General features: G+C 43.0%; 1 protein-coding gene across 2 annotated transcripts in view; it reads left to right on the top strand.

Annotated features, from left to right (window-relative positions):
- The window catches only part of MORC3 (MORC family CW-type zinc finger 3), a 50,068-nt gene that overhangs the window by 13,897 nt on the left and 14,996 nt on the right, over positions 1-21,175 (top strand). For both annotated transcript variants that reach the window (XM_080658288.1, XM_080658287.1), the window contains 10 exons: positions 363-495; positions 1,411-1,625; positions 2,130-2,277; positions 4,180-4,327; positions 8,712-8,840; positions 9,051-9,170; positions 11,989-12,086; positions 16,432-16,536; positions 18,756-18,878; positions 18,982-19,056. In XM_080658288.1, coding sequence (XP_080514414.1) covers positions 464-495; positions 1,411-1,625; positions 2,130-2,277; positions 4,180-4,327; positions 8,712-8,840; positions 9,051-9,170; positions 11,989-12,086; positions 16,432-16,536; positions 18,756-18,878; positions 18,982-19,056 — 1,193 coding nt within the window. In that variant the 5' untranslated portion in view covers positions 363-463. The remainder of the gene's footprint in view (positions 1-362; positions 496-1,410; positions 1,626-2,129; positions 2,278-4,179; positions 4,328-8,711; positions 8,841-9,050; positions 9,171-11,988; positions 12,087-16,431; positions 16,537-18,755; positions 18,879-18,981; positions 19,057-21,175) is intronic.

Here is a 21,175-nt window from a genome sequence, read left to right as displayed (position 1 = left end):
TGATACCCAGCTCTTAGCTTCCCTGTGAGACAGCCAGGCTGGTCTCTGGGCAGAAGACCTGCTTATCCTGCTTATCTCCGTAGGACAGCGATCCCTGCTTTTGTACTTGTCCAGTGTCGTGAGTACGGGGCTTGCTCTCTGTATGGAGGGCTTCGGAAAGAGTTAATTCTGTAATAGTCAGTGAGCGATCTATAGCAGGGTACAATGCCATAGTTTTGTTTTTAAATCTCAGAAGTTGTTAACATTTCAACTTTTTAAATGGCCTTAAAATACGTTATTCTGTTGCTTGTTAAAAGATTGTCTTGAACTAGTTGTGTTTTTAAAAAATGCAAACACAAAATTTCCCAAATTTTGTTTCTCAGATAATGCATACGATCCTGATGTGAATGCTAAACAGATATGGATTGACAAAACTGTAATAGATAAGCACATATGCTTGACATTCACTGATAATGGGAATGGTATGACTTCAGATAAATTACATAAAATGCTAAGGTATGTGAAAGTGTCACACTTCTTAATATCATTGCTTTTATCTAGTTCAAGGGTTTCATGTGTTATATTCTTGCCCATAGTTTTTGTTTGTTAAAAACTCGCAGTGTGCTCTATTCTCTTAAGTTTTCCTTCATTTCTCCTGTTAGGTTATTAGGCAATCCCTACCATTCTTCTCATCGTTCCCCCCATGTCCGAGCTAATCTAGAATTCCACCATTTATAGAGCTGTAGCACATTGGTATCAGTTAATTTATACTTTAGTGTAAATTAGTTTTAACCAGTATTTCCAATGAAACTTACCACTTTGTGAGGGGACGGTAATTTAAAGGGATTCTTCAGAGGATGAGGAAGCAGCATAGAGAGTCATAAGGCCTTGGACTCTAGGGTCACAATATAGGATGTCAGTATGAAGCCAAATGTGCCTGAAATGGAAATGAAAATACTTAGGCACAGGTACAGGGTAGAGGGAGAATTCGGTAGTAGAGGTCTTTTACTGTTCCTCAAATACTCCTTATGCTGCCAAAAAGTCAAGGCCACCCCATCGGTAAACACACTACCGAAGGCTTGCTGAGAACAGGAGAATCATCCACGCTGACAGGAGAGATTTGAGGGGGTGCAATTTCAAGGGCCCAGGGACCCAAATTATAACTCGGCCATTTAGCCAGGATGTGCCAGGCCACACGCGCCTGTTTTGGTGTGTGTGATCCTTAAACACCCCTAGGATGTAGACTTTGTTTCCTTCATTTCGGAGATGGGAAAACGCACCAGGGCAGCTTAGAAGTTACTTGCCCAAGATTGTAGATCTAGAAAGGATGAGGCCAGCATACAAAGCTAGGCTCTTCACCTATTACAGTTTTTGAATTAAAGACATGAAGGTTATACATATTTATTTTTAAAATCTTCCTTTTCTCTTTAGCTTTGGCTTCAGTGACAAAGTCACCATGAATGGTCATGTCCCAGTTGGATTGTATGGGAATGGTTTCAAGTCAGGTTCCATGCGTTTGGGTAAAGATGCAATTGTTTTTACCAAAAATGGAGAAACCATGAGCGTGGGCCTCTTGTCTCAGACCTACTTGGAAGCCATACAAGCAGAACATGTTGTTGTCCCGATAGTGGCCTTCAACCAACACCATATCCTTTGGATTTTGAAATGGAGACGATGTAGAAACTCTGAAGAAATCATGTGAACCATTCTATCCTCGTGCCTTCCTCCAGATTCTTCCATTCTAGCTCCTGTCCTGTCCCTGCCTCTCCCTGATGTCTGTGGCTAAGTGTTGTCCCTCTGTTCTCTGTGGGAATTTCGCCATGGAAGTCCGTGACTGTTAGGCGGTTGCATTTCATGTTGAGCTTCTGTAGCCTTCCTCTTCATTTCAGTCTTACTGTTTTCTAATGAGACTTGTGGTCTGGCTTGAAAATTTCACTAATTACCATGACAAGTAAGATATCTTTAGGAAAATATCCTCTGTGTAACCACATTTCAAATACTGGAACCATTAAGTTAGGTGTAATAAACTCGCTCATACTGCATCCTGGGTATTCATTTGCAATTAGACTGCCATTTTAAGTTTGAGTTGGTTTTCATGTTGCACTTGTGGAAAATGTGTTATTGGTCTAAGTCTTTAACTTAGGATATACGACAGATGATTAATTTAGCGGAGTCAGAGGCAAGCCTGGCTGCAATTATGAAGCATTCTCTGTTTCCTACGGAGCAGAGTTTACTAGCAGAACTGGATGCTATCATGGGGAAGAAGGGGACGAGGATCATCATTTGGAACCTTAGGAGGTAAGTGTAGACCTGCGAGTTGTTAACCATTGGGGAGGTCAAGTGCACGTGCAGGAGTGTCGTGTTACCTTCATCCCTGGATTGTCAGACAGAGTAGAAATGCATTGAAAGGGGCTTGTTTTTTGGTATAGTTCATGTTTTCTTTTCCAAGGATTTTTATTGAGGCCACTTTGGCTTCAATTTGGAATAGTTTCATATTAAAAATAAATTTCCTAGCCTTGAGGTTTAGTCTCCATCTATTCTTACTGTTATTCCACCCCTCTCCTCAAAACAAATAAATAAATGAGACAATAGAAACCCACCTATTAAAAGAGAAATCTTTGTCCACTTAGTCCATTACTTAAAGCTAAGCATGACTTAGCATCTAGTGAGAAAAAATAATGATGAGACTTCTGTTGCTGAAATTGTAGTTCTTTGTCCTTATAATGAGAATAAGAGCCTTTGCAAATAAAAGTTTTAAAAGTTAGGATGAATGTGTAATATTGAGATATCTAATACATATTGAACCATAGGACTAAAGCACAAATAATGGTAAACTAAAATTACGTTAAATCTTGTGCTTTTCTGACCTCCTGTATTTCCTTTTTCTTTTCTTCTTCCTTTTGCTTCCCTGTACCTCCCCCCGTTTTTCTTTTCAATTTAAACTTTTTTATTTTATTGCAATTCATGTTCAATTGTAAGAATAATGACAGATCTCATGCATCACTTACCTAGTTTCCACCAGTGGGGACACCTCGCAGAACTGGAGACACTGTTACAGGCATTGTACAGGGTATTTTCATTACTGCAGCGGCTCCTCACGGTGCCCTTTCATGCCCACGCCGTTCTCTCCTTCATCCTGGCAACCTCTAATTCTCCATTTCTTTAACTTTGTCATTTCAAGAACGTTGCGTAAAAGGAATCACAGTGTGAAACCATTGGCTTCTTTCATTCAGCCTAAATCTCGGGAGAGTCATGCAGGTTCTTGTGTTTGCTTCCTTTTCCTTGCTGAGTAGTAGCCCGTGTGGGTGGAGCACAGGGTGTCTAACCAGGCACCTGCTGAAAGGCCATCTGGGCTGTTTACAGTTGTTGGCCATTACAGATAAACTCTAGACATTCGTGGACAGGTTTTTGTGGGGATATAGTCTGCATTTTCTTTTTAAAAAAATATATTTTTTTAATTTTTTTACAGAGAGGAAGGGAGAAGGGTAGAGAGTTAAGAACATCCATCAGCTGCCTCCTGCACACCTCCTACTGGGGATGTGCCCGCAACCAAGGTACACGCCATTGACTGGAATCAAACCTGGGACCCTTCAGTCCACAGGCCGATGCTCTATCTACTGAGCCAAACTAGCTAGGGCTAGTCTGCATTTTCTTTTAAATATATTTTACTGATTTTTTTACAGAGTGGAAGGGAGAGGGAGAGAGAGTTAGAAACATCAATGAGAGAGAAACATCGATCAGCTGCCTCCTGCACGCCCCCTACTGGGGATGTGCCTGCAACCAAGGTACATGCCCTTCACCAGAATCGAACCTGGGACCCTTCAGTCTGCAGGCCGACGCTCTATCCACTGAGCCAAACTGGTTAGGGCTAGTCTGCATTTTCTACAGTGAAAGACCAGCAGTGTGTAATTGATGGGTCATAGGGGAGTTGCTCGTTTAGTTTTTTTAGGAAACTGCCAGAATATTTTTCAAAGTAGCTCTACCATTTGACCTTCCCACTAGCAATGTGTGCGAATAAAGGTTTTATTTATTTACTTTTTCATTTTCTTAGATTCCTTTTCTTTCATTTTATTTCTTGCTCTCCCCCCCCACCACTATAATGCCTACCGTGTATATAGGTGTTTTGTTACATAGTAGTATCTCTTTGCTTACCTTGTTATGAAGTTAAAATTTTGTTCCTTCAAATAATTAATTTTACAGCTACAGAAGTGCAACAGAGTTTGATTTTGAGAAGGATAAATATGACATCAGAATTCCAGAAGATTTAGATGAGACAACAGGGAAGAAAGGGTACAAGAAGCAAGAGAGGATGGACCAAATTGCCCCAGAAAGTGACTATTCCCTGAGGGTATGTATCCAGGCTCCCGTAGAAGTGAGAAAATAATGGAAGCTATGTTGCCCAATTGTTATAAATGCTACCATTGATCTCTGAATGCAGTATCTCAGACATGGGCCAGCATGAGCACACTGACGGTTTTATTTACTTAGAAACAGTTTTTAATTGTGAAGTCATCAGGTCTAACGGTGTTTGTCATTCTCTCACTGTGTGGTTAAATTAAATTGGAAATAATGGAATAAGTATATCCTATTATGGCCATATTGATTAATCAAAAATACCAAAGGCAGAGTTTCTTTTTTTTAATTTAAAATACTCAAGAATACACACACATTGACATCCTAAAGCAATAAATTATGTATAGACTAGAGATAATATACATTAATATAATTTTGTGATAAATACCTCTGAAAAATGACCTGAGAAATGTTTATGTTTTTGAGATTGAGGAAATTAATATCTCAATATAACAGTCCTATATAATAAAAGCCTAATATGCAAATCGACCCACCAGCGGAACAAATGGCTGCTATGACGCACTGACCACCAGGGGGCAGACGCTCAACGCAGGAACTGCCCCCAGCCCATAGGCCCCAACCCGGCCAAGGTGGTTGCCAGCGGGGGCCCCCTGATCGCCCCACCAGTCACCCCAAAGAGGGAGGTGACTGGTGATGGCGGCGGGGCGCGGGGCCGGTGAGTGGGCAGTGCCAGGCTGGCCAAGGTGGGTGCCAGCGGAACCCCCCAATCACCTCGTCGGTTGCCCCGCAAATTGGCCCTGATTGCCGGCCAGTCCTAGGGACCCTACCTATGCACGAATTTTGTGCACTGGTCCTCTAATATATTGACACAATAAATTAAAGTATCTTAGTCACTACAATAAGATATATCATACTAACTGCTCCCTTTATTTTTATGCTGCAATTATTCTATAACTCCAAGCTGAAGGATCCATTGGACATTTACAAGTTTACCATATAACTTTTTGTTAACAATTAAAAGGGCAGATATTACTGTTATTTTATATACCACAATGTGTTCTTGAAGTATCTCCTAAATGTTAAGAAAACCTTGCTAAAATATGAAGGGTCTAGAGCAGCCGTGGGCAAACTACGGCCCGCGGGCCGGATCCGGCCTGTTTGGTTGTTCTATCCAGCCCGCGGAGCCGAAAGAGCGGAGGGTTCTCTTGCTCTCCCCTCCGCTCCTTTACTTTGAATTTATATTAGTTCACACAAACACTCCATCCATGCTTTTGTTCCGGCCCTCCGGTCCAGTTTAAGAACCCATTGTGGCCTTCGAGTCAAAAAGTTTGCCCACCCCTGCTCTAGAGGCAGCCAGAGCAGATGGTGTGGTTTTAGTGTATCATGAGTACAATGTTTTAAAATATCATTAATGCATTTTATAAATGACAAAACAGCACTAATTTTGAAATCAGGAGACAGGGAATGAAAATAAGCCCTGGCCTGTGTGGCTCAGTTGGAGCGGCATCCGGTGCACTGTTCACCATCCCATTCCTGGTCAGGACACACACCTGGGTGTAGGTTTGATCCCTAGTCAGGGGGAGTGTGAGAGGCGACTGACAGGTGTATCTCTCACATTGAAGTCTCTCTCTCACTCTCTCTTTCCCTCCCTCTCTAAAAATCAAATTTTAAAGAGTAAGAAAAAGTTCACATTTTAGTTTTACGTTGAACCTTTTGTCTGTCCTTCATTTCCTTTGGAGATTTCTGATACCTTGGAGGTAGGCATAGAAGAGCATATTTTAAACATGTTTTAGGATGTGCAAAACTTGTCAAGGTTCTAAAATAAACTTTCATGCATTAAGAATTTAGAACACATTTACATGACTACTGATTATTACAGCCCACTCTATTTTATTTTTTAAAAAATATGTCTATTGATCTCAGAGCAGAAGGGAGAGGGAGAGAGAGAAACATCAATGATAAGAGAATCGTGGATCCGCTGCCTCCTGCACTCGCCCTACTGGGGATGGAGCCAGCAACTTGGGCATGTGCCCTTGATTGGAATCGAACCCAAGATCCTTCAGTCCGCAGGCCGATGCTCTATCCACTGAGCCAAACCAGCTGGGGCCCCACTTTATTTTTAAATATACTTTTATTGATTTCAGGGAGAGAGGGAGGGAGAGATAGAAACACCAATGATGAAAGAGAATCATTGATTGGCTGCCTCCTGCATGCCCCCTACTGGGGATTGAGCCCACAGCCCAGGCATGTGCCCTGGACCAGAATCAAACCCAGCACCCTTCAGTCTGCAAGCTGATGTTCTATCCACTGAGCCAAACCAGCTGGGGCTATAGTTCACTTGTGAAAAAAATGCTGTGCTTGTTTATTCTGTGTGTGGGTTTATTATTTACAACTAGAGGCCCGATGCATGATATTCGTGCACAGGTAGGGTCCTTAGGCCTGGCCGGCGATCAGGGCCGATCTGCGGGGCAATCGGGGTGGGGCGGGGTAGACCTGCTGGCACCCACCTTGGCTGGCCTGTGGACTGAGGGCAGCTCCTGCGTTGAGCATCTGCCCCCTGGTGGTCAGTGTGTGTCATAGCGACTGGTCCTTCTGCCGTTAGGTCAATTTGCATATTAGGCTCTTAATATATATAGGATTTTTTCCTTTTCCAACTTGGAACTGTCCCTTTTATTATTTTTATTTTTGTCTAAATAAAACTTGTTTTTAAAATTATACTAGTGGCCCAGTGCATGAAATTCGTGCACATTGAAAGGGAATTAATTAGAGGAAGTATTTTAATATTGCTATTTGCCCTTTCTCTATAATAGAAGTGTCAGAGATGAAAGAAAATTAGTAAAATGTATATGAAAATCTCCCTCCTGTCAGAGTCTGGGGCACGCTGCGGGACCTAGAGTCAAGTCCCTGCCTACTACCCACACGAACTTCAAAAACACAGGAGACCCAGACCCGGCCAGCCCCACCCCTGTGAGGCCCTCTGAATAGGGGGTGCAGCCTTAGGTCCCCCAGCGCCAGGGTAGGGGGCGTGGCCTGAGGTCCCCCATCAAGCCCCGCTGGGCGAGGGGTGTGGCCTGAGTTCCCCCCATCAAGCCCCGCTGGGTGAGGGGCGCGGCCTGAGGTCTCCTGGCTCGGTGCTGGGGTGGGGAGCATGGCCTGAGGACTCCGGGCCTGGCGCTGGGCCAGGGGGGCATGGCCTGAGGTACCCTGTCAAGCCCTGCCAGGTGGGGGCATGTCCTAAGGTCCCCTGTCAAGTCCCGCTGGGCAGGGGGCGCAGCCTGAGGTCCCCCACCCCCAGCCTGTTGCTGGGGCGGGGGCCGCGGCCTGAGGTCCCCTGTCAAGCCCTGCCAGCTGGGACCATGGCCTGAGTTCCCCCGTCAAACCCCACCAGGCAGGGGGCACAGCCTGAGGTCTCCCAGTCCGGCGGAGGGGTGTGGCCTGAGGTCCCTCATCAAGCCCTGCTGGGCGAGAGGTGTGGCCTGAGGTCCTCGTCAAGCCCCGCAGGGTGGGGGATGCGGCCTGAGGTCCCTCGTCCCAGTCAGGCACCATGCAGCCTCAAATCCCTGCTGTTTGGTCATGATGTTACGGTGTCCCGGCTAATTTGCATATTCATCTATTATATAGATAGATATGTACTTGACAGAAGAGTCAGAAAATGTACATGTATACATTTTTTTAAAATATATTTTTATTGATTTCAGAGAGGAAAGGAGAGGGAGAGAGAGAGATAGAAACATCATTGATGAGAGAATCATTGATTGGCTGCCTCCTGCACGCCCGCCACTGGGGATAGAGCCTGCAACCTGGGCATGTGCCCTTGACTGGAATCGAACCTGGGACCCTTCAGTCCGCAGGCCGACACTGTACCAGGGGTCCTCAAACTTTTTAAACAGGGGGCCAGGGGGCCAGTTCACTGTCCCTCAGACCGTTGGAGGGCCGGACTATAATTTAAAAAAAGAACTATGAACAAATTCCTATGTGCACTGCGGACCCGGGACGCGTCAGCTGCTAAGCAGGACAGGCAGCGGCACCCGGCGGGCCGGATCAATGTCCTCGGTGGGCCGCATGTGGCCCGCGGTCCGTGGTTTGAGGACCCCTGCTTTATCCACTGAGCCAAACAAGCTAGGGCCATGTATACATTTTTCAAAATTGAAATGAGATACCATACATGCTGTTTCGTAACTTTTTCACTTACCATATCAACATAGGTCTATAGATTGTTTTCTGCAAATCATTTTTACTGGCTATAACATGCTGAATTTATTTTTAGAGAAAAGTATATATAGTGCATATTTTACTGAAGAGTTAATGGTCCTTTATGAAGTAAGGTGGTAGCTTCTTTTTAAATGCATGTGTAAGTAGTGTTGAACAAATCTATAGATAATTTCAAAAAAAACAGACAGTGTTTCGTGTCTTTTCAGGCTTACTGCAGCATATTATATCTAAAGCCAAGAATGCAGATCATCTTACGTGGACAGAAAGTGAAGACACAACTAGTTTCCAAGAGCCTTGCTTACATTGAACATGATGTTTACCGACCAAAGTTTTTAGTATCCTTTGTTTGCCTTCTTATGATGTCGTCTGGAGCTGTATTAGCTCTGCACTCCCCTACCACCTTTCCTCCTCTTCTCCTCACACTGATCTGACCCCCTCTAACTTTGCCCCTTCTTCTGTACCTTCGCACTCAGTAATTAATGATATAGAAAGGATGACTTGAAGGGAGGGAGGTGATGTGTTCAGAATTTTCCTTAACTTTTAAGACGAGAACAGTGAAAATTACTTTCGGATTCAACTGCAAAAATAAAGAACATTATGGGATAATGATGTATCATAAAAACAGACTCATCAAAGCTTATGAAAAAGTTGGATATCAGTTAAAGGTAAGCAGGAAATGTCTAACTTTCATACGTTATGATAACTTGTTATTGGGTCAGATGTGAAATGATATGCTTTTTGCCTAATGACTTTTACATGTCAGTGTTTTAATAGTGTTGGTGTGGCTTTTGAACTTAGAATCCTGTGATGATAATTTCTGATTTGATCCTGAGTGAAGTGATGAGGGGACAGAATACTGTGTGTCTGTTTTACAGATGAGGAAACGGGCTAAGTACCGTGCCCTAGGCCTCACCATGCAGATCTTTTGACGCATTTGGATCTGGATCCCTGCTCATTTCCTGCTGGAATGAAATTGGTTGCTTTTCACTAGTGCTGACTCAGTAGCCTGAAAAAACAGTATCTGGTAGGTGATTTACTTTTTTGGAGTTAGTTCCTAAATAAAATAGAGCCTTCCTCCTAAGCCATATCCATTGTAGAGTTCAGTTTCGGGTGATGGACATTGTCCTATGTCATTCTGTTTGTCCTTTACATGTTTTCACAGAAAGGTGTTTTTTTGTTTTGTTTTGTTTTGTTTTTTTTTGGTGTTTGTGTGTTAATTCAGTGATCAGCTCTGAAAATCATCTTCTTAAAGGTCTTATGTCTAGGCATATTTTGTTTTCTAATTCTATGACTTTCATTTCCAATTTATCTTATTTCATTCTGAATTCTTTGTAAAATTATGTGAGCTCTACCTAGTATGATAGTATGACTGGAATGTTAGTCAATGGGTTGTGGCTTGATTACATATTTTCACGGCACAAGCTCAGAATAGAGCATTTTTGCAAAAGTAAATGAATGTCGGGCTCTTTATATCCACTAAGTTTCTGAATTTTACTGGTAATTGGGAATGCATTTTTGGTAATAGGCCTTAGTTATCAAGTGCTTTGGGATTCAAAAGAAATAATTGTATCTGCCACAGAATGTAAATTCTTTTTATCGTTTACCACTTATGAATTTGACTTAAGTAAGAGACATAGCCCTTTTCCCACCCAGTTAAATTTGCATATGTGTAATTTCTGGTTATGCTTGACCCTGCACAAAATAGGCTTTACAACCAATTTTTAATGTATTTTGTTTTTTGTTTTTTTTACCAGATGATGGATTGGACCTAGTATTTGCATTCTGTGGATGTAGTAAACATGATTAAGTCAGATAGTGGTATGATTTCCTGTGCTGGATCTCAGCATAGAGAGATGATCAGACACGGAGCATCAGAGAAGGCTTCTTGGAGAAACTGGTGGTTGACATGAGTCTCAGTTGACTCCTGTGTTGGAAGTCTGGCAGGGGCCTTCCAGGCAGGGACATTATCTTCAAAGGAAGGGAAATAAGGTTCTGAGATGATGCCGTCACTAAGGGAGTAATTTGCTGTGCCTGCATTAGATGATAAGTGGGAAATAGAGTAATGGGGGGGGAGAGGACAATGAGGCTGGAAAGAAGGTGAAACGAACTCCAGATTGAAGGGTACTGTGGTTTATGAGTGTGTGAGAGTATGACCACTGATGGTTCTTCATGGAGTAGGATTATGCTTACGTTTATATGGCTTCATCTCCAGGGTGGGGCAGTAGTAGGTGTACAGTTGTTCATCTGGAAAACAGTACAAATAAGTCATAAGTAATTCATAAATAACAATATAAGAATAAACTCTGGCCCTAGCCGGTTTGGCTCAGTGGATAGAACATCGGCCTGTGGACTGAAGGGTCCCGTGTTCGATTTTGGCCAAGGGCACATGCCCAGGTTGTGGGTGTGATCCCCAGTAGGGGGCGTGCAGGAGGCAGCCAATCAATGATTCTAATCACTGATGTTTCTATCTCTCCCTCTCCCTTCCTCTCTGAAATCTATAAAGAAATATATTTTTTTAAAAAAGAATAAACTCTGTTTCTTGTACTCACAACTATAATCCTACTTTTGCACCACCGGTATTATATTTATGAAAATTTTCATTTTGTAAATTATATTTTCTTTGTATGTCAACCTGGAAGTAAACTACAATTATGCCCAGCTGGCATCGCTCAGTGGTTGAGCATTGACCTATGAACCAGGAGGTCACAGTTCGATTCCCTGTCAGGGCACATGCCTGGGTTGCGGGCTCGACCCCCAGTGGGGGTTATACAGGAGGCAGCTGATCTAATGATTCTCTCTCATCTTTGATGTTTCTCTCTCTCTCTCTCCCTCTCCCTCTCCCTTCCTCTCTGAAGTCAATAAAAATATATTTTAAAAAAGGGAAGTAAACTACAATCAAAATATTACAAAAATATTTGTTATTATAAATTAACAAACCATACTTGATAATCACACAGATAATTAGAATACGACTTGTACTTTGAGATCAGTATTTTAGCTAGCAGAGTAAAAATTAAAAAATAATTTTTACTGATGTAGATTTTCATTTCATTGCCATTAACAACTGGCTGTGTGACTTGGGATAAATGACTTTAATTTTTAAAATGCTGACTTTAAATAAACATGGAGTATTAAGTGCCAGAGCCTTTGCTTGGGCTGTGGATGACTTAGCTGTGGTTTCTGCTGTCTAAGAAGTCGCACCCCAGCAGAGGTGGTCTTTTTCCTTTGTGTGAAACGGGGGGGATATCACTTGTCTAAGTGAATATTGACAACAGTGGATGTGGTTCCGGAGGAAGGCTCTAATACACATAGGAAGTAACTCCCAGAAAAGTGAATTGCCCTACCAGACGATGTTTTTCAGGCTAAATTTCATGAGATAAAATACAGGAAAACGTTTGATACAAGTTATAAATCTTCATGGAGGGGTAATTATGTTAGCATCATGTCTTATGCTTAAAATGCCAATCTCATTTTCTTTTCCAGGCAAACAACATGGGTGTTGGAGTAGTGGGAATTATAGAGTGTAATTTCCTAAAGCCAACTCATAATAAGCAAGATTTCGACTATACTAATGAGTACAGGTGTGTTGCCTATTTAACTTTTTGCCTTTTTATATTTTATTTTGGAAATGCTTTCATAACTTTTTCTAAGGATTTTTTTATCCTATGGATTTTTTTTACATTGTGGGACATTTAAGAAAATGAGTAGATGACATGCTTGCACAGAAGACACATTTAACCGTCGTCGTCCATCCTAGGAATTGTGTCCTGCAAATAGAAATATATTCTCCTGTCTTTACTAATGAAGTACTTCTGAGAGTCACAGAAAATATGGCCATTAATGTTAGTTGTAAAGTAGGGCCGCACAGACAGTCCTAATGAGCATATGTTCTGGAGTAGAATGCAAATGTCATGTTAATATTTGTGGCAAAGACAAATGCCGTTGGCCCTCTCCCCAAATAAAGAAAAAAAAAAAAAAAAAAAAAACGGAAGGAAGGAAATAATAAAGATAACTGCAAAACCAGTGAATTAAGAACCACATATAATATAGAACATAAATATATCACTCAGAGTTCAGTCCTGAGACAGCTAACCCTGTTATCTGAACAGGGATAATTTAATAGAAGGAATTGTTAACTATGTCAATGTAAGAAAAGTTCAAACCTAAAGAGGATTCTTGTAAGTTTATTTGAGCCAACTGTGGACAGTAACCAGGAAGCAGAAGCTCAGAGGACTGAGAAGGCGTCCAGAGAAGGCCGTTTTGTGCCTATTTCATACGTCGCAGTGTGAGGGGCTGGAGAAAGCAAAGGGGGCGGGGGGCGGGGATCTCTGGATGGAAAAGAGGAAAAGGAACGGACACGCTCACTCCTCTTTGTGGGTGCAGGATAGTCAGCAGTCAGCAATGAACGCTAATGAGTACAAACAGGGTTCTGGGGCAGCGATTGTGCCCTGAGGGACCCAGCAAAAGGGAAATTACTGGACATTCCAAAGGTATGTTATCCTAAAAGACAATAGACAGGCTCAATTAAGGGTAAGACGACCTTTGTCAAGGAAGATACGGCCTTGGGACATGACTAGCCACTATAACTAGTTTTTAGCTGGGATGGTTTAATTTCAGACTGTTCTGTGTGGTTGCTTTCGGTGTATGATTTTTAGTATGTGGCCCCCCTTTTTTTGCCCACATCTAGAATAGTAGAAAGTGATTACTAAAAGGGGTAAAAGATAAAAAGAGGAGCTGTTAACCTCTAGGTTGAAAAAGAGGAAACAGTCAAGGAACTAGACAGGGGTGGGCAAAGTTTTTGACTCGAGGGCCACAATGGGTTCTTAAACTGGACCGGAGGGCCGGAACAAAAGCATGAATGGAGTGTTTGTGTGAACTAATATAAATTCAAAGTAAAGGAGCGGAGGGGAGAGCAAGAGAACCCTCCGCTCTTTCGGCTCCGCGGGCCGGATAGAACAGCCGAACAGGCCGGATCTGGCCCGCGGGCCGTAGTTTGCCCACGGCTGAACTAGGAGAATGCCCTCACCCCCTGAAGTCAGAGGTTCCGATCTCTGTGGAGGTCATGAGAAACATCGCAATAAGCCGCCTGCTTGACCAGTGCTGGCCTGTACAGGGGCCTGCTCTGGCCAGGGCTGTGGTGGGCTGGAGCTGGTTGTGAAGACCTGGCTCAGCTGGACCCGGGCCTGCTAGGACTGGTCTGCCGGGGGCAGAGCGAGGTCAGGGCATGCCGAGCTCCTCTCAGGCTGCTGGGCCCAGCCACGTGAGCACTGGAGCCCTGGCAGCTGCCACACCTGGCAGGCCCTCGCACTAGCCCAGCTAACATGGCTCAGGTGGCAAAGTGTTCTAGCGTCACAGAACTGAGCAGGAGGACTGGCTTTGAGGTGGGGGACAATAAATTGATAAGTGACATAATAAAAAGGCTCCAAGTTTCTTCTTGGATTAATCGTCTCTAAGTGTCTGGTAAGACTGAGGGACTAAGGAAATAAAGGAGAAAACCGCAGTTGTCGGTAACAGACATGAAACAGAGGACAATACTGTGGTCTACAGACACAAAACTATGAAAGGGATAGCGTAAGTTTTCATCGTTTTAGATGATAGGAGCACATTCCTTTGAAATTACATCAATTTTTAGAAAAATTATCACATGAAATTCAAAGATTTAGGAAAAGTCCTTTATAAACTTACATAACTTTGGTAGTGAACTCATGAATATGTTACGAGAAAATAAATTGATGTCAATCTTTCCTGATCAAGATATAAAAATCTTAAAATAATGACAAATAGCATCCACTGAAATGTAGAAAGTATGATACATTTAAACCAAGGGCATGTATTGCAAGATGGCATGGGTGGTTTTTAACGTTCAAAATTCAATGTTATTCATCACACTGATTTAGAAAACTGATCGCTATTTTCATAGGTACAGAAAAATCAATTGATAACACCCATTTGTGAGTTAGGAAAAAAAGGGAACATTTACAAAACCATTAGTAGAACGGGCATAGTAACAATAGTTATTTACAAATAATAATACAGAGTATTTACATAAAGAGCAGGCATCATATCTAATGGTGAATAATCAATAGCTTCCCCCCAAGAGTGAGAATGAGATAAAGACATCAGCTATTTACAGTTGTTCTGGAGGAAATACCTATACAATAAGGCAAGAAAAAGAAATGAAAGTTAGAAGGGTTGGGAAGGAATAAATAAAACTTTTCTGCGGATGATAATATGTAGAAAGTCCAAAATTATCTGTAATTGGAATTAAGGAACAAATAATATGTATTCTAAAGTTGCTGGATAAGAAGTATTCAGAAATCAGTGTACTAGCAGCAACAGCTAAACAACATGATATTTAAACAATTCATTAATAGCATCATAAAGACAAGTACTTTAGAGGAAATAAAATACACAAAGACCTCAACACTGAAAACCACAAAACATGGTGGAGTGAAATTTAAGACCTAAATAAGTAGGTGCACTACGTTCAAGAATTGGAACACTGGGAATTGTGAAGTGTCAGTTTTTCTCCAAAATAATTAAATGCAATTTCAGTTTTAAAAAGAACCAAAAACCCATCAGGTGTGTGTGGGTGTTGATAGATAGGCTTAATCTAAACTTCTAGTGGACAGTTAGAAGACTGAAAACAGTTAAGACAGTCATTAAAGAACAACAAAGCAAGAAGACTCATACTACTAAGTAACACTTAGAAAGCTGTAGTAGCTAAGAAAGCGGGTGTTAATGAAAGGTAGACAGTCTAGTGAAATGGAGTAGAGAAGTAAAAAAAAACCTCCACTTTTCACACATATGGTCATCTGCTGTGGCAAAGGTGGCATCAGAGTGTGGTAGGAAAATGGTCATCTTTCCACAAGAGACCAGGTCAGTTGGCTGTCTGTACGGATAACGTGAACTTTAACTCCGGCCTCTCCAATAAAGCAAAGGCCCGTTCTTCTATGGATTGTAGTCCTAAATGAGAAAGGCATACTTTTATAATCTTCAGTTAGGCAGGTTTTTTAAACAAGATGCAAAAAGCTTCCATCATAATGGGCAAAGTGGATAAATTATTACAGTGAAGAAAACAGCAAATGTTGGCAAGATGTGGGGCCGTTGGAGCTCTCACCGTACATTGCTGCGGGATGTAAAACTGTTGATGGATCATTTTTGAAAACTATTAGGCTGTCAAGTAAATGCCCACCCCAGGACCCTGCAGTTCCTCTCCTAGGTATGTTCTCAACAGAAATGGGTGCAGTCTCATGGACTGAGGAGTAGAGGTGATGAGAAAGAGAGACGAAGAACTGTGGCTTTAGTCTTATTTATCTCAGTAGGTCCCATTGATTTGCTTTTTAACATCTTATGGGGCTTGGGGTGGTGAACACACAGGGCAGTAAACACTGATGTATTATACAGTGGTACACCTGCAACCTATGTGATTTTGTTAACCAGTGTCCTGCCAATAAACTCAATTAAGAAAAGACATCTTACTGTGGGAGAAGTGCAAGTCTTTAATTGAGGTACAGAAGCTATTTGAAATATACTTCCTGGTAATGATTGCATACTTTCATACCCCAAAAGTTAGAGTTTGATTTGAATTGAAGCTTGGACAGTTGGAGTTGAAATTCAGAGAGCCTGTGGTTGTCCCCATAATTGGTGGCCGCATTCTTTCACAACAGGGGACCCAAAGTGTTACATTGTGTCTTCCTTCCCAGAGGACCCTCGCTCTGCACTAGGAGCTTAAAAAGGTCCTTTCTAGAAAATTGCTGTTACGTTGAGTGTTTTTTATTAACTGTACTTTTGGGGGTCCTTCGTCCCTACTCCCTACCCTCGCAGTGTCCACGTGATCATTGCTAGGTTTTGCTTTCTCTGTGTTTGACAAAGATTTAATGTTTATCATTTTTTCTTAAATTGGTTTCATAATTTATTTTTCAGGCTTACAATACTAGCACTGGGAGATAAACTGAATGATTACTGGAATGAAATGAAAGTGAAGAAAAATGCAGAATACCCTCTAAATTTGCCTGTTGAAGATATACAGTAAGTTTACATTAAAAAAGTCAACCCTCTCTACTATCCAGATGCGATATTAGAGGGTACATGATTGTGCAGTGTTTACAATTGACTCTAACCCAAAGTAAGGAATAAATTCTGTAATTCAAATCAGCATACCATAAAATGACTTGAGGAATAGGCCCTGGCCAGGTAAGCTCAGTTGGTTAGAGCGTTGTCCCTATATGACAAGGTTTTGGGTTCAATCTCCAGTCAGGGCATGTACAAGGAGCAGCCAATAAATGCAGAAATAAGTGGAACAATACAATGTTTCCTTTCTTCCCTTTCTACCTCTCTAAAAATCAATAAAACATTTTAAAATAGTGAACTAATGAATATATATATTTATACGTAATCACAAAAGATTCATGATGAAAAAGTTTTTACCCATGTGTTGTATTACCTCATAAACCAGTCTTGAGTTTGGATTCTAGTTTTGCTGCTTAAGTAACCATGTGACATTGAATTTCTTACTTAGCCTCTTCTAAGCTTCAATTTTCTCTTAGAATTATAAGAATCCTATATAATAAAAGCCTAATATGCAAATTGAATGAACAGCAGACCGACCGCTGGAACAACTGGTTGCTATGATGCTCACTGACCACCAGGGGACAGATGCTCAATGCAGGAGCTGCCCCCAGCCCACAGGCTCCAGGTCACCCAAGGCGAGTGCCAGCGGGGCCTCCAATCGCCCCACTGGTTAATCCGGAGATCGGCCCCGATCACCAGCCTAGGGACCCTACCCACGCACGAATTTCGTGCACTGGGCCTCTAGTTAAAAGATATGATGCCTGACAAACACTCAGAAGCACACTGAGCACATAGTAATAATCCTGTGAATGAGTACTGATGTGTACTGTATGTACCGATGGGAAGATATTCAAGATGTATAATGAAAAACAAAGATACAGCCCTAACCGCTTTGGCTCAGTGGATAGAGTGTCGATTCCGGTCAAGGGCACGTACCTTGGTTGCAGGCACATCCCCAGTAGGAGGTGTGCAGGAGGCAGCTGATCGATATTTCTCTCTCATCCTTGTTTCAAACTCTCAATCCCTCTCCCTTCCTCTCTGTAAAAAGTCAATAAAATATGTTTAAGAAAAAAGAAAAGAAAAACAAAGATACAACTCAGTGTATTAATTTCCCGGTTTTTTTTGTGTGTGTCTACACATGCAATAATGTAACCTGAAATCAGTTTCTATTTATTTACAAACTTCTGGACTGTTTGAAGTTTCATCTAACTGTGTAAATGCATTTTTTAAAAAAACTACATTTAAAAAGTTACAGGCATTAAGGTGAAGTCTTCATGCTAAATGAGTCTATCAATTTTTTTTACAGGATCAGTGTAATTTTTAAATGATAAAAATAAGGAAGTACTTTATAAACTGGAAGAATATATAAATTTTAAGTTGTTCAGAGATGTGCTACAATAGAGGATAAAAATGTAATACAATTATAAAAAGTTGCCTAAACTGTAGTAATACAACTTGTCTGTTTTCTGTACCTGGTGACTTATTTTGCTAATAAATATACTAGACTAGAGGCCCAGTGCACGAATTCGTGCACGGGTGGGGTCCAGCTGGCCCGGCCCCAATCGGTGGATTGGGGCTGGGCCTGTCGGGAGGAGGAGACGGCAGGAGGTTAGCCAGCTGGCCTAACCCAGTCGGGAACCAATCAGGGCTGGGTTGGCTGGGGGGGGGGGCTGCAGGCAATTGTCTGATGGGCCCTGCCCTCAATTCTCGGGGACGATCGGGTGGGGCTTGCTGGGGGGAGGGGCTGTGGTCCAATCGGGGTGGGGTGGGCTGGCCCACCCCCTGATTAGGCCAGTTCGAGGGTGCAGTGGGCGTCATAGCGACCGTTTGTCTGGTCGTTAGGGCGTTTTGGTCGCTGGCTTTTATATATAGATTTGTCTTTGTAGGTACTAACACTATAGATTTCAGAGCAAGGCATTTGAAATATTTTGAGTTGTTTGATTTTTTTATTATGGAGCAAGTTTAATAGTATGCTATTAAATAATACATTTAAGTCATTTTGCTTAAATTGGTCTGTCATTTTTAACCTTTTGAAGGTAATCAAAATTGTTTTGGTTTAACTTGCTGTACACAATAATAGATGTCATGAGTTTTTATGATGGAAATGATATGGAAAAGCTAATGGAAGTGTAGTTAGCATCCATGTTTCCATGCTAATATTTTTTTTTTTATTACAGGAAACGTCCTGATCAGACATGGGTTCAGTGTGATTCCTGTCTAAAGTGGCGAAAATTACCAGATGGGATAGATCAACTCCCAGAAAAATGGTATTGCTCCAATAACCCTGACCCACAGTTCAGGTACCAGATAGTTGGGCGTGCCCTTTTTTGGAAGGAGGAAATACTGTTCCAGGTGTATGACTAGGCACTGCTGACCTGTTCTTCCTGTGATTTTTCTGACTAGAAATTGTGATGTTCCAGAAGAACCTGAAGATGAAGATTTGGTGCATCCAACTTATGAAAAAACCTACAAAAAGAGGTGAGGGTGGCACTGATTTTTTTTTTTTTTAAATATATTTTATTGATTTTTTACAGAGGAAGGTAGAGGGATAGAGAGTTAGAAACATCGATGAGAGAGAAACATCGATCAGCTGCCTCCTGCACACTCCCTACTGGGGATGTACCCGCAACCAAGGTACATGCCCTTGACTGGAATCGAACCTGGGACCATGCAGTCCGCAGGCTGATGCTCTATCCACTGAGCCAAACCGGTCAGGGCAGCACTGATTTGCGGTGGGAAAAGAATTAATGCGTCTGCAGTATTCGCTGACTTGAACAGCGGGGTGGAGGCTGGGGGTTAGGGGCACCTTAATCCTGCCGTCAAAAATCTGCCTACAACTTAAGTTGGCCCTCTGTGTACGTGGTTGGTTGAATCTGCAGATGTGAAACCTAGGGATACAGAGGTCTGACTGTGTTTATTGAGCAAAAGTCCATGTTTAGGAGTACCTGCATAGCTCAGACCCTTGTTCAGGGGTTGATTGTACAGCCAAAAAGATTATGACCCAAGAAAAGATTTTGTTGGGTGCATAACAGCAGGTGCTTTTTAAAAAAAGTTTATTCTGTGGACACCTGCTCTTTTTGTCATCCATGTTTATTGCTGCTCTATGTACAAGGTAGTTTGCATACAGAATAGTTTGTATTTTGGGGCCACACACAGATGCATCATAAAGTGAATACTGTCCTTTATGAGCTTACTAGAGGCCCGGTGCACGAAAATTGTGCACGGGGGCGGGTGTCCCTCAGTACAGTCTGCACCCTCTCCAATCTGGGATCTCTCTCACAATCCAGGACTGCTGGTTCCCAACCGCTCGCCTGCCTGCCTGCCTGATCACCCCCCTAACCACTCCCCTGCCAGACTGATCGACGCCTAACTGCTCTCCAGCCAGCCCAATTGCCCCTAACTGCCCTCCCCTGCTGGCCTGGTCACCCCTAACTGCCCTCTCCTGCCAGCCTGGTCGTCCCTAACTGCCCTCCCCTGCTGGCCTGGTCGCCCCAATTGCCCTTCTCTGCCGGCCCTGTCACCCCTAACTGCCCTCTCCTGAAGGCCTGGTTGCCCCCAACTGCCCTCTGCTGGTCTGGTCACCCCTAACTGCCCTCCCTTGCCAGCCTGGTTGCCCCCAACTGCCCTCCCCTGCTGGCCCAGTAACCCCTAACTGCCCTCCCTTGCCAGCCTGGTTGCCCCCAACTGCCCTCCCCTGCTGGCCCAGTAACCCCTAACTGCCCTCCCTTGCCAGCCTGGTCGCCCCCAACTGCCCTCCCCTGCTGGCCTGGTAACCCCTAACTGCCCTCCCCTGCCAGCCTGGTTGCCCCCAACTGCCCTCCCCTGCAGGCCTGGTCCCCCCCCAACTGCCCTCCCCTGCTGGCCTGGTCGCCCCCAACTGCCCTCCCCTGCTGGCCATCTTGTGTCCACATGGGTGCAGCCATCTTTGATCTTATGGGGGCGGCCATCTTGTGTCTTGGAGTGTCAGTCAATTTGCATATTACTCTTTTGTTAGCTAGGAAGGATAGCCTTACAGGGAAGGTGAGATGAGAATATTACCACTTAGAAGTTAACAAATACGGTGCAAGGCGTGATCTAGTCCTATTGGGAAGGCCATGAGGAAGATTTCTTCTGGCCCCAGGATGCAGAGGGCAACATGGATCAGGAAAACTCATGAAGGACATTTTTGTAATAGGCCTTGAAGGTAGGATGAGAATGTACAGGCACAATGATTTGTCGGCTTAACTAGAGGAAATATGTGAGTGGGCTTGTGGAAATGGAGGTGGGCTAGGGACGCTAGGTAACGAGTGATGGTCGGTCAGCCTTGGTGAACTTAGACTGATGTGCTGCACACATAGGGCAGAGTTCACAGAACTTTCTGGAACTTTTGATTTATGGTGCACTGTTTAAATCCAGCAGGATGAGGGTAGACCAGTGGAGGCCTGTGTGGTATTCCCATTCCAAGGCCTGTAAACAGTGGGGAGGACAAGCTGAGGCCCGGGGGCGTTAGCGGTGGGAGGTAGCGGTGGAAGGAACACTAACACACCGTTGATTCTGGCGTGCACATTCCAGGGACTTGGGAGTGAAATGTCGAGTCTCTGCAAGACAAAATTGAACA

This window comes from Plecotus auritus, assembly GCF_963455305.1.
Source record: "Plecotus auritus genome assembly, chromosome: 2".
NCBI lineage: Eukaryota > Metazoa > Chordata > Mammalia > Chiroptera > Vespertilionidae > Plecotus > Plecotus auritus.
Note: the sequence above shows the minus strand (reverse complement) of the source record. Positions and strands in the feature narration are given on the sequence as shown.